This window comes from Chrysochloris asiatica, unplaced genomic scaffold (genome assembly GCF_000296735.1).
Source record: "Chrysochloris asiatica unplaced genomic scaffold, ChrAsi1.0 scaffold00177, whole genome shotgun sequence".
Taxonomy (NCBI): domain Eukaryota; kingdom Metazoa; phylum Chordata; class Mammalia; order Afrosoricida; family Chrysochloridae; genus Chrysochloris; species Chrysochloris asiatica.
The window spans coordinates 2019770-2032506 of record NW_006408695.1 but is presented as its reverse complement, the minus strand read 5'-3'; the positions used below and the strand labels follow the sequence as shown (position 1 = coordinate 2032506).

The window sequence follows — 12737 nt, the reverse complement described above, 5'->3', positions numbered from 1 at the left end:
CATCTGCATTTCATTGCATCAACCCTGCCTAGACAGATTGAATACTACTCACTGGAGATTCTACCTTCCTCCATGCCCTCTAGATCTAGGTTCCCTCTTGAAAGCTTGTTAGCCAGTCACTTCTTGCCTTTGTAGTCCCCCACCCCCCATTTTGACCAATTCTTTTTGATACAATGACTGTGTATTCCTCTCATCATAAGTTTCTGGGACTGGATCAAGGACATGTTACATGATAAAACTAGAATATACTTAGCAATGAAATAATTCAGTCTCAGAATGATAAGTATTGTGTGATCCAATTAATATGAAATATGATGTGGCACTGTAGTATAAGCAGTCCATCTCAAGGTCGGTTTGGACTGCAAGGACATACTAGCCGCTCCTTGGAAACCCTAAACAGGGTCATTATGAGTTGGAACTAACTCGACAGGACTTAATAACAACAACATCTAGAATAGGCAAGTTTATAGAGATTAAAATTTATTGGTGATTAGGAGCTCTGGTAGTGTAGTGGTTAAGAATCGGGCTGCGAACCTTAAGGTCAGCGGTTCAAAACTACCAGCTGCTCCGTGGGAGAAAGATGAGGCTTTCTACTCCAGTAAAGATTTACACCCTCGGAAAACCTGTACAGGGTCGCTATGGGTCGGAACCGACTCGATGGCACTTAACAACAACAACAACAACAACCAGTTGTAGCAGGAGGGAGGGAGCAGGGGTACTCATTGCTCAGGGAGCAAAATTGAAAGTGAATAATAATCATGCAAAAAAAAAAAAAAGTTAAAATGTCTTGTTTTATATATACAAGGTTGTATTTACCACTGTGGTTCCTTGAATTCACTTGATATGGCTTTTCTATCCACCGTCTTCTTAATTCCCACCAAGTGATTAGATTGTTGTTGTTGTTGTTAGGTGCCATTGTGTCAGTACCGACCCATAGCAAGTTTATGCACAGCAGAACGAAACACTGCCCGATCCTGGGCCAACCTTACTCTTGTTGCCAAACTTGAGTCCATCGATGCTGCCACCTGGCCAATCCATCTTGTTGGGGGTCTTCCTCTTATCCTCTGACCCTCCACCTTACCAAACATGATATCCTTCTCCAGCGACTGCTCCCTCCTGACAATATATCCAAAGTATGAGAGACGAAGTTTGGTTATCTTGGCCTCTAAGGGGCACTCTGGCTGCACTTCTTCCAAAATGGATCTATTGGTTCTTTTGGCAGCCCACAGCACTTTCAATATTCTTCTCCAACACCATAACTCAAAGGCATCAATTCTTCTATGGTCTTACTTATTCACTGTCGAGCTTTCACATGCATATGAGGTTATTGAAAATACAATGGCTTGGGTCAGGCGCACCTTAGTCCTCAAGCTGACATCTTTGGTCTTCAACACTTTAAAAAGGTCTTGTGCAGCAGATTTGCTTAATGCAATATGTCATTTGATCTCTTGACTGCTGCCTCCATGAGCGTTGATAGTTGATCCAAGAAGAATAAAGTCCTTGACAACTGCAATATTTTCTATTGATAAGAATGTTGTTTATTGATCCAGCAGTGAAGATTTTTGTTTTCTTTACATTGAGATGTAATCCATATTGAGGGTTGTGGTCTTTGATCTTCATCAGTAAATGTTTTAAGTCCTCTTCACTTTCAGCAAGCAAGGTTGTATCATCTGCATATCACAGGTTGTTAATGAGTCTTCCTCCAATCCTGATACCACGTTTTTCTTCATTGAACCCAGCTTCTCTTATTATTTGCTCAGCATACAGGTTGAATAAGTATGGTGAAAGAATACAACCTTGCCGCACACCTTTCTTAATTTTAAAACATTCAGTGTTCCTATGTTCTGTTTGAACAACTGCCTCTTGGTCCAGGTACAGATTCCTCATGAGCACTATTAAGTGTTCTGGAATACTCATACTTCTCAATGTTGCCCATAGCTTGTCATGATCCACACAATAGAAAGCCTTTGCATAGTCAATAAAGCACAGGTAAACATCTTTCTGATATTCTCTGTTTTCAGCCAAGATCCATCGGACATCAGCAATGATTTCCCTTATTCCATGGCCTTTTCTGAATCCAGCTTGAACCTCTGGAAGTTCTCTGTCAATGTATGATTGTAGCTGTTTCTATATTACCTTCAGCAAAACTTTGCTTTCATGAGATATCAAAGAGTTGTCCAATGATTTCCACATTCTGTTGGGTCACCTCTCTTTGGAATGGGCACAAATATAGATCTCCTCCAATCAGTCAGCCAGATAGTTGTCTTCCAAATTTCTTTGCAGAGATGAGTGAGTGCCTCTTGTGCTGCCTCACTTTCTTGAAAGGTTTCAATTTTTATTCCATCAATTCCTGGGAACTTGTTCTTTGCCAATTCCTTCAACGTACCTTGGACTTCCTCCGTAATTATCATTGGCTCTTGAACATTAACCATTTCCTTTTGGTACAGTGACTCTGTGTATTCCTCCCATTTTCTCTCGATGCTTTCTGCATCATTCAATAATTTGCCCAGAGAATCTTTCAATAATAAAAGTCAAGGCTTGATTTTTTTCTTCAGTCCCCCAGCATGAGAAATGCTGAGTATGTTCTTCCTTTTTGGTATTCTGATTCCAGATCTTTGCACATTTTATTGTAATATTTAGCTTTATCTTCTCAAGCTGATCTTTGAAATTTTCTGTTCAGCTCTTGGACCTCCTCAATTCTTCCATTTGCTTTAGCATATCTACACTGGGAGCAAGTTTCAGTGTCTCTTTTGACATCCATTTTGATCTTTTCTTTCTTTCTTGTCTTCTCAATGACTTTTTGCTTTCTTCATGTCTGGTGATCTTGATGTCATCCCACAACTCTTCTGGTCTTCAGACTTCAGTGTTTAATGTATCAAATCTGTTCTTCAGATGATCTCTAAATTCAGGTGGGATAAATTAAAGGTCATATTTTGTCTCTTGTGGACTTGTTTTCATTTTCTTCAGCTTCAGTTTGAATTTGCATATGAGTAATTGATGGTCTGTTCCATAATCTGTCCCTGGCTTTGTTTTCACTGATGATATGGAGCTTTTCCATCTTATCTTTCCGTAAAGTGATTGGATAGGACTATGCAAATAAGGTATACAGGACTCTAAAGCTGGAATTGGTTAGTTTTTGTTTTCCAACGAGGTTTAAAAGAAGCCATCTCAGCAGCAGAGACTGAAGATCCTAAGACCATCAGTATGAGAGTGTCTGAGACAAGAAGAGACAATGGCAAGGGAAGACAGCAGAGATAACAGCAGAGACAGCAGCAGAGGCAGCGGCATGGACAGACAGAATAACTTCCAGCACTAGGCCTAGGGGCTAAGTAAAGCTAAGTGCCTACAAGTAGGAAGCTGAGTGCCTACACAGACTGGTTAAAGAGCTTTGTAACACTTGCCTAAGCAAGACAGAGGCCAAGGGGTCACATGATTGAGACCATAGACAAGAGTGAGGCATGCCTGCAGTATGACAGACAAGAGATGTTCCTGACTAGAGAACTACTGCGTCCTGAGTTGGTTTTGACCCTCCTCACTTCCCTAATAAAACCCAAAATCGTGAGTTTTGTTATGAGTTCTATGTGGCCATTGCAATGGATTATTGAACCCAGATGTGACGCAGAGAGTGCTGTGGGAGGGATGGTTGGTGTCAGACTAGAGTAAAGAAGGTTGTAGGGTAGAAACATGACTGATCTCCATTTCATAGAAATCAGCCTAGGGATGATTCTATTTCCCCCTTCTGAAGAAAGGGGAAGTCAGACATGACTTCCACATGGTTTTTGCAACTACACACACACACAAAGATCATTTTAAGATTTATATAAAACAATTTTGGGGGGGGGTCCATAAAATATCTCCAACTTCAAACTGTAATTTTTTGTTCCTCTTTTTCTTCATCCTTCGCCTTTCTCTTCTTCTTGGCTTTTGTCTCTTCCTCCTCCCCCTCTTTTTCTTAGACTTCCTCCTGCTCCTTACCTCCAAGGGGAATACCAGTAGGATTATTTCTCTCCTTTTTATAGGTAAATAGTTTTGCCATTACATGTTACAGACATGGAAGGTGGCAGTTGAGTCCAGTATCAGTGTCTCTCTACTGAACAAACTGAATTCAGAGCAGCTCATCGATTCCAGGATTAGCCATCTGGGAAAAATGAATCCTACTAGACAGAAAAGTAAATCCAATAGCAATCTGAGCCCTGAAGCAGCAGAGAATTCTGAACCGATGTGATCATTGGCTCAGGAGATGCTGCTGTTGCCCTAGGACCTTTCCAAGACAAGAAATTCTATCAGACATTAGAATGGGTTGTGCTGGCCACATCACACTTAAACCTTCCTATGGCTCCAAAGCCATGTGTTTTCCTTTCTTACATCAGTATTTCTGATGATGATCATGTAAAACCTAAGCCATGAAATTTTGGTAAAAATGACCATTGAGGGAAATGTTCTCTTTCATGTATTCTAACATAAGTAAAGTTGAGTCAAACCAAGTCTCTGATATCCTGCTGAAATTCTTCTCTTAACTTTTCTTGGTAGAGAGTAGTTTCCATCAGAACCTGAGAGTCAAACCTCTGACCCACAGGTAAGAAAAGCAGAGCAATTTCAACTAATATATTCAGCAAATAGTGGTAATAAAGTAAAATAAGTTTTGGAGAAATAAAATAAAGGTCTAGGAGGTGCCCAGGGTTAATATATCAAATCTAGTTTCCCCATTAAAGTGTTTTAAATGATCCATTCACCACATTCTGTATTCAGGGCAGAATATCTTATCTTCCCCTTTGTACTTAAGGAGTGGCAGGGAGTCCAGAAATCCTATTTTATATTCTAATATGTCAGCAGTGTTAGTCCAATGATTTCTCATTTTCCACCACCCCTTCTTAATAGCAGCTGAGAGGAAGACTCACAAGTGCAAACCCATAACCTGCATTGTGAACAAATGGATAGAGCAATGGTTAGATTCAGTCCCAAACTGTGGGCACATGCTCTCACGTCTAGCCACTGAAAGATCCTGGAATAGTTCTCTAATTTCACTCTTGGAAAGATCTCACATAGGAAAAATCATTTGCTTGGGAAATAAAGCTGTTAATGAGGACCTAGTGGGGAAAGGAGATGCAATGTGAGACTGGGTTTAAAAATTTCTTAAAATATTTACTCTCCAAAATTTATGTTCAAAAGTTCCAATTTAAGAAGAAACAAAAATACAAAGACTGTGACTTTCTAAACTGACTGTTTTGCATTCTGTTTGTAAATGTAAGTAAGAATGTCAAAAGGCACAACCCCAAGGGCAACATCCACATCAGTGACTGTGACTGGCACCCCTTGAGTTCGTGCCTTTCACTGCCTATACAGTCATTCTGAACATCTCTGGGATAAGATGGAATATGGACATAGGAGTGGGATAGCCAAACCCCAATCCTGTATGAGCAAGAGAAAAATAAATGGGTAGAAACAATTGATCTCATAACTTCCAGGACAAAAATCAATATAAGACAGTTTTGTAATGCAATTCAAGCTAGAAGATAATAACTGTCCCTTGTACAAAATGAAACTAGAAACTATATTCACAGGCTAGGAGAGGAAAGGATAAAATGAGAAAGACAATGAGGATTCTGAGGGGCACTTCTTGCCATATTGGAATCACCTGGTAGAAATGCCTAGAACCAGAATATGAGGTTATACTCACTGTCTGGAAATGAGTTGACTGGACCATAGGTGTCCAACTCAATTTTTTAATGATTTTTGAGGTGCAGTGAATTAGTTATTATGACTCTTCTGGAGTAGCCCTCCATTTGGACTATGCCCCTATGGTACCATTTTGGAGTGAGTTGTCATTATATTAATGAGGCAGGATTAGGGTGAGACAAGAGAGTGTGAATCAAGTCACATGTGGGTGTGGTCTGCATTTAATGTTTATAAAGGGATGCTCTGAAAGAAACAATTTCTTATTCCTAGCAATTTTGGGGTAGTATAGAGAAAGTGATCCTATAGCCCCACAATCAATGCTGTTAGGCACAGATTACTGAATTAATATATCTGTATTGACCTCTTAAGGAGTTCTGGTAGCGTAGTGGTTGAGTAGGGCTGCTAACCTCAAGAGCAGCAGTTTGAAACTACCAGCAGTTCCCCAAGAAAAAGATGAGGCTTTCTGCTCCCATAAAGATTTACAGCCTCAGAAACCCTAATCAGGGTTGCTATGAGTCAGAACCAACTTCATGGCAACATAACCACCATCACCACCATTGACCTCTTGGAGTCCTAGTGTGGCACTGTGGGTTAATTTGCTAGATTGCAATGTCACTTTGAACCTCAAGGTCAGCGGTTCAAGCTCACCAGCCAGTCCTCAGAAACCCTACACAGGGTGACTATGGATTAGAACCGACTCAGAGGCATAGTAATGAGACCATTAAAAAAGGGCAAAAGAGACAAATGCCAAAAGATGCTCATCTACATTTTCAACCCTATCAGACACTTGTAGTTACTAACTCTATATATTTTTCCTTTGTCCTTTTTCTCACTATGTAAAGTCTGTAGATTCTATCTCCGCAATGAGTCAGTTCCCCAAGACACTTTCTTTCTTCTATCATCTCATTCTGAAATGTCTTAGTCTCTCTCCTCAATATATCCCTTGGCATCTCCAATAGACCGTCTCTTGTTCTAAATCTTATTTTCAAAGGATAGCTTTTCAATTTACCACAAAACCACCAAGAGGAAGTCTAGATATCTACAGACAACTCACCATAAACATGATCTAAGTCTCCAACTGCGAAAACGGCCATGGTGTGTCTCGGGGAAACAACTTGAGATCTTTTCAGCCAGCACTGGAGGCAGAAGAGCACAGCTCCACAGAGAAGAGCCACTAGGAAAATCAGCAGCAATAACCTGAGACCAAAAGAAGCAAAGAAGGAGTTGAGTGGGGTGCAGCATTATGCATAGTTCAGAGTTCTTATTACTTTCCTGACAGGAGGCAAAGACCCAGGTAGGCCCACTGTGAGCAATCTTGGATGCTGAGTCCCTTAAGAATCCTCTGCTTCACTATCCATACACCCCCACTGGGCCTGAGATTTCTTTAGCACAGAGTGAGCCAGTCATGCTGGGAAGTGTCAATTGTTGCATGTGAATATTAGAAGATTTTCAAAGGAGTCATTTCTTTATGTTAAAAGGAATTCACCATTTTTCTTTTGACTCAGCCATCATTCATCCATTTAACTAATATTTAAGCACCTTAACAGGTGTGGCACTATAGGATAAGTAGTTATTGTTGCTATGTGCTATTGAGTTGATTCCGACTCATAGTGACCCTCCCTGTAGAGGGTTTCTGAGGAGCAGCTGGTGGGTTTCAATTGCCGTTCTCATCCATGGCTGAACCTATAGCACCACAAAACAGGAATACTGGATGGCTAACTGCAAGGTTAGTGCATCAAACCCACCAGCTGCTCCTGCAAAACAATATGCAGGGTCTCTATGAGTTAGAACTGCCCCCACAGCACCTCATAATAACAACAAACATACTTTAGATGCTGGTGTTGTTGATTCAAATACTGGCCCTGTGCCTTTGAGGAGCTTATGAACTAACTGAGAGAGTTTGCAAAGTTTAGTTTAGAAAATACAAAATCAAAGATATAGGAGGTTAAAACAACCATCTCTAAATGTCTTAAGAGTTGTCTCATAAAGGAGACTGCAGACTTATTTTAAATGACTTTAAAGGTCAGAAGTCAATAAGAGTTATCTAGGGAGATTTGAGGGAAAAGAACAATTGTTTTATAATTAGGTATCTGACTTTATAGTTAAACATTTTTTATTAAAAGTAGTTAATTCCCTGTCACAGGAAGTGTTTACAAAAATCATAGTTCAACAAGCAATCTGAAGGAGATGCTTCTGTAGATACTAATTCACATGACCCTTACAATTTCCTTAAGCTGCATTATCTAATGTACTAACTTACATCATTTAAGAAAGGAAGTGGGACCCTAATCTTACATGTTTGTGTATATCATAAAATGTTTTTAAAGCCAAAGTGAGATGTTCTTACCAGATATACCAACCAATAGGGTGTTCATTATTATAATTTATGCACCTGAAGACAAAAGAAGACAAGTTAGTGCTAGATCTCTGGAGGGCCAAAGTCTATTTCTTTGGGATCATGAAATTTGTACAGATCACACATTTACCCGAAACAATCACCTACATATCTCCCAACATAATTAAGCTCATATTTATCAACTACCCACTTGCATCAAAGTACTGAGAATACAAATGTGACAGTAGCACACATGTAAACAGATAACACTGTCAAAAGTGGGATTCTAGAGTTACAAATACTGTCATGTAAGAACATCACTAACTATGGTATTTGTTGGAGTCCTGGTGTGGCACTATGCTGGACTGCTAGGTCAGTTTGAACAGCAAGATCTGCAGTTCAAACCCACTAGCCATTCTTTGGAGACCTGATATAGGGTTGCTGTGATTCAGAATTGACTAAACAGCATTTACCAAAAACTTCTCTTGAGAATGATAATATGAAATTTTTTTTCTTTTTAACATTTCATAAAACATTGAAGTAATAAAATGTTGTAGTACAAATATAAAGATCTTTAAAATGATTTTCAGAGATGAATAGTGGGAAATTCTTTTGGTGTCCTGATGCAATAGAAGAGTTATTGTTGTTATGTGCCATGGAGTCAGTTCTGACTCATAGCAACCCTGTACAGGGTTTCCGAGGCTGTAAATCTTTACTGGAGCAGAAAGCCTCATCTTTCTCCCATGGAAATAGAAGAGTAGAAAACCCTCATTTTGAATCTTGAAATAAGCTTATGGCCAAGAATGTTTCACCTCCCTCTATACATAAAAGTTTATTTCACTACTATGTAGAAGTATCCCCGATACTTATTACTTCTAAAGTCAAACCTAAATATCAAAAACCTCATTTTATTTCTTAGTTCTAATTTATAAGCTACTTAATAATTTTTTCAAGCGTTAGCAGTTATCCAAACTGACTTCCTAATTTTGCTTTCAGATCCTGTACACTCCTGGTGGAGGTTCTGATATTTTGAAAAATGGTCAGTATCATTAGCTAAGAAATACAAAGAGATTGTGTCCTTTTAGAACTGGCAGGAACTTCGGGAGCACTATTTCTCCTTTAGGATTTTACACACAGAGCCAGAAAGTAAGGAGGTCACTGGCTGGCCAAGAAACTTCTAGTAGAATATGACTCTTCTGGCTTTCTTTGTTTCCCTCTCCCAAACTATTATTTCTATATTTTTCTCAAATTCTACTTTAAATAGAACTTTTGTGAAATCTGGAAATAAACAAACAAACAGAAAGTAGCATGTAAATTTTAGCTGAGGATAATGGTGGCTCCATATGATAACCATTGGACTGTGAACCACAAGGTCAGCAGTTCGAGCCCACCACCTGCTTAACAGGAGAAAGATAAGACTTCCTGCTCCCAAAAAGATTTACATCCTCAAAAACCATACACAGGGTTGCTATGAATCAGAACCAACTCAATGACACTTAACAGTAACAACAGATTATACCAAAAAATTTAAGTGCTTAGATTTTAGATGGAAGAACTGAATGTAGGGGAGATTAAATTTTGAAAACCAAGCTATTACTCAAAGATATTTATGTTGTTGTTGTTAAGTGCCATCGAGTCCGTTCTGACCCATAGCAACCCTGCATAGGGTTTCCAAGGAGCGACTGGTGAGCTTGAACTGCCGACCTTGTGGTTCAGACTGATTTTGCAGTCCAGTGCATTAGCCCACCGCGCTATACCAGGACCTTTATTTATATGCTTGGTCAGATTGGTATGTTGTTGTTGTTAAGTGCTGTCTAGTTGGTTCCAACTCATAGAGATCCTATATAAGGTTTCTGAGGAGCAGCTGGTGAAATTGAACTGCTGACTTTGTAGTTCAAATTGACCTTGCAGTCCAGCATATTAACTTCAGGGAGAAGTGACAACTGACTATAATATTAAGAAAGATCTTTCTAATAATCAGAGTTCTCTAGTAGTGGTTGTTGAGGAGGATAACTTTCTGTTCCTACCTGAATAATTGGTGTTGTACTTTATATAAATGTTGTGAAAATGATGTTGATAGTTATCTTCTCAGTTGATCCAAGATTAATTATTGTTGCTGTTCTGTGCCTCAGAATTGTTTCTAACTTGTAGTGACCCTGTATAGGATTTCAGAGAACGTCTGGTTGGTTTGAACATCTGACCCTGAGGTTGGCAGTTCAGTGTTTATCCTACAGTACCACACCAGAGCTCTAAGATTAATGACAAACTCATTAATTTGATAAATTCAAGGAAAAAAAATCAGAATTGACACAATGACTCTTCTGTAACAAATTGCACGGCATTTCTAGTGTCAGGCACGTTTCTAAATACTTCCTACATATTAATTCACTTTCAAATGTGCGCTATTAGAAGGCATAGCCGCACTATCATAATTGTCATTTTACAATTGAGGAAATTCAGTCAGAGAGAAGGTAAGCAACTTGTCAGAGGCAACATAGCTGGATGTGGCAGAGGAAGACTTTAAACCCAAATGATCTGGCTATAGCTTCATGCCTTATCATTCTTCAGTATTCCAACTGGGAGCAGTAAAAGTCAGTTCTAGCCTCAGATTACTGTGCAGCATACTGCCTGATACATCCAATATCCTATGTTCCAAAATGCTTTAAGGAAATACTGAAAATGGAAAAAAAATAATGGGATGACAACATAGAGAATGCTATACAAAGAGAAGAAGCCAAGAGTGAGGCTAGTTTGTAAACTGAATGCATTAAATCCTGTATAAATAGGCCACAGAAATGGAGTCCATATTTGGTTTAAGGATTGTATAGTAGTTAATAAGTTGAAGACAGAGTTTTTTTAGTATAGTATCCTCTGAAATGAACAAACACTAACAGTAGTTACTCACCAGATGTACGTTTACTTCTGGGATATGTTTTTAAGTGCTGTTGATTCAGTTTTTTACTCAGAGACCCATATAGTGTTTCCAAAGGGCAGTTGGCAAGTTTAAACAAATGACTTCGTGATTTGTAGGCCAGTGCTTACCTTAAAGCACCACACCAGTACTCCAAAATGGTCCTTAGCATATCTACAAATCTGTGTAACCATCATTACTATATGATATGTAGATTATAGAAGTTATACTGCAGGGACTGATAAACAGGACATTGTTAACAATAGGAAAATGTTCTTCACAGTACTTTCAGAATGAATACAATAACAAATCTCATGGTCTCATGGTGTTGTTCTTAAGTGCCATGAAGTCAATGCCAGTTCATATTCACCCTAAGCACAGCACAACAAAACACTATCCAGTTCTGTACCTTCCCCACAGTTGTTCTTATGTTTGAACCCATTTTTTCTGCATCTGTGTCAATTCATTATCTTGGGGGTCTTCCTCTGTTTAGATCATCCTCTATTTTGCCAAGCATGATGTCCTTCTCCGGGGACTGATCCCTCCAAACAATCCAAACAAATGCATCCATTCTTACAGGTTCTCCTTATTCATTGTCCACCTTTCACATGCATATGAGGCTTGGGACAAACATAAATTAATCCTCAAACTATCTTTGCTCTTTAACACTTTAAAGAGTTTTTGCAGCAGATTTACCTGAAACAATATGCCTTTTGGTTTCTTGACTGCCACTTCCATTTAGCATTGATTGTGGATCCAAGCAAAATGAAGTCTTTGATAACTGTGGTAGTTAAGGTTCTATGTTAACTTGACTGAGTTAGGATTCCCTGTTGTTCAGCAGTTAATAGTTAACTCTATGATGATTGGCTATGAGCAGGCATAGTTAACTCTAGGATGATTAGCTATAAGAAGCAAATAAATTGAAAGGTTGTTTCCTTAGGGTTGTGTCCTGCTCCCAATATAATGGACATGCAGGGGAAACTCACTGTCTTCCACCCTGAGTCTGGACCTCACATCTGGGTCATCCTCCAACCTCCCATTTGTTTCTTTGAACCTGAGCCAGTGGCCTGCTCTATTGTGCATTTGCCTGCTAGGCCTGCCTGCCAAGTGAGCCTGGAAAACAAGATGCCCACCAGAGGGCCCTGCAAGCTTGTTCCTGCTGCCAGTTCTGCAGTGTGCCTGCCAGGGTTTGGTTGACCACCCCTGCTGGAGCTCAGAGGTCCTGTTCTATGCACTGACTTGGGATTCCTGTCTTCCAGAACCACTGACAGATCTTTGTTCTCCTGGCCTACACTGGGGACTCTCTTATCTCTACACTGCTGAGCCATATCCTTGATATAAACTTCTCTTTGTAAAGATATGTTTTTGTTGTTGTTGTTAAGTGCTATCAAGTCAGTATTGACTCATAATTACCCTGTATAGGGTTTCCAAAGAGCAGCTGGTGGGTTTGAACTGGCAACCATGTGGTTCATAGTCCAGTGTTGATCTTACAGTGCCAAACCATGAATTATATATATATAAGCTCAGTCTATCGTGGACAAGGCAGGAGTCAGCATTTTAACAACAGCTTAGCTGCAGCCAGAGAAGACTAAGACAGAAAATGGCAGATTGCAAGTGTCAATTCCCTGGTTTTTATAGACCCGGGCCAGAGGGATGGGTCATCCTGCCATGCTTCCAGAGGTTAAATGTACAGATAAATAAGTGCTTGTCTTTGTTAAAATCACTAAGCAAGATAGTACCAAGGAGGTTCTACTCTCAAGGGTTCATTACCCAATAAGCAAGGCAAGCATGAACTTACTTGTGCTTACTCACTAA

At 39.5% G+C, this 12737-nt stretch overlaps 1 protein-coding gene across 1 annotated transcript in view; it reads right to left on the bottom strand.

The window, feature by feature from the left end:
• The window catches only part of LOC102832424, a 20622-nt gene extending 8372 nt beyond the window's left edge, over positions 1–12250 (bottom strand). The window contains exons 1-3 of the mRNA XM_006871894.1: positions 11937–12250; positions 8024–8068; positions 6731–6873 (exon numbers count right to left, since the gene is read on the bottom strand). Of these exons, the coding sequence (XP_006871956.1) occupies positions 6731–6873; positions 8024–8068; positions 11937–12250 (502 nt within the window). The remainder of the gene's footprint in view (positions 1–6730; positions 6874–8023; positions 8069–11936) is intronic.
• Between the last annotated feature and the right edge of the window lie 487 nt (positions 12251–12737).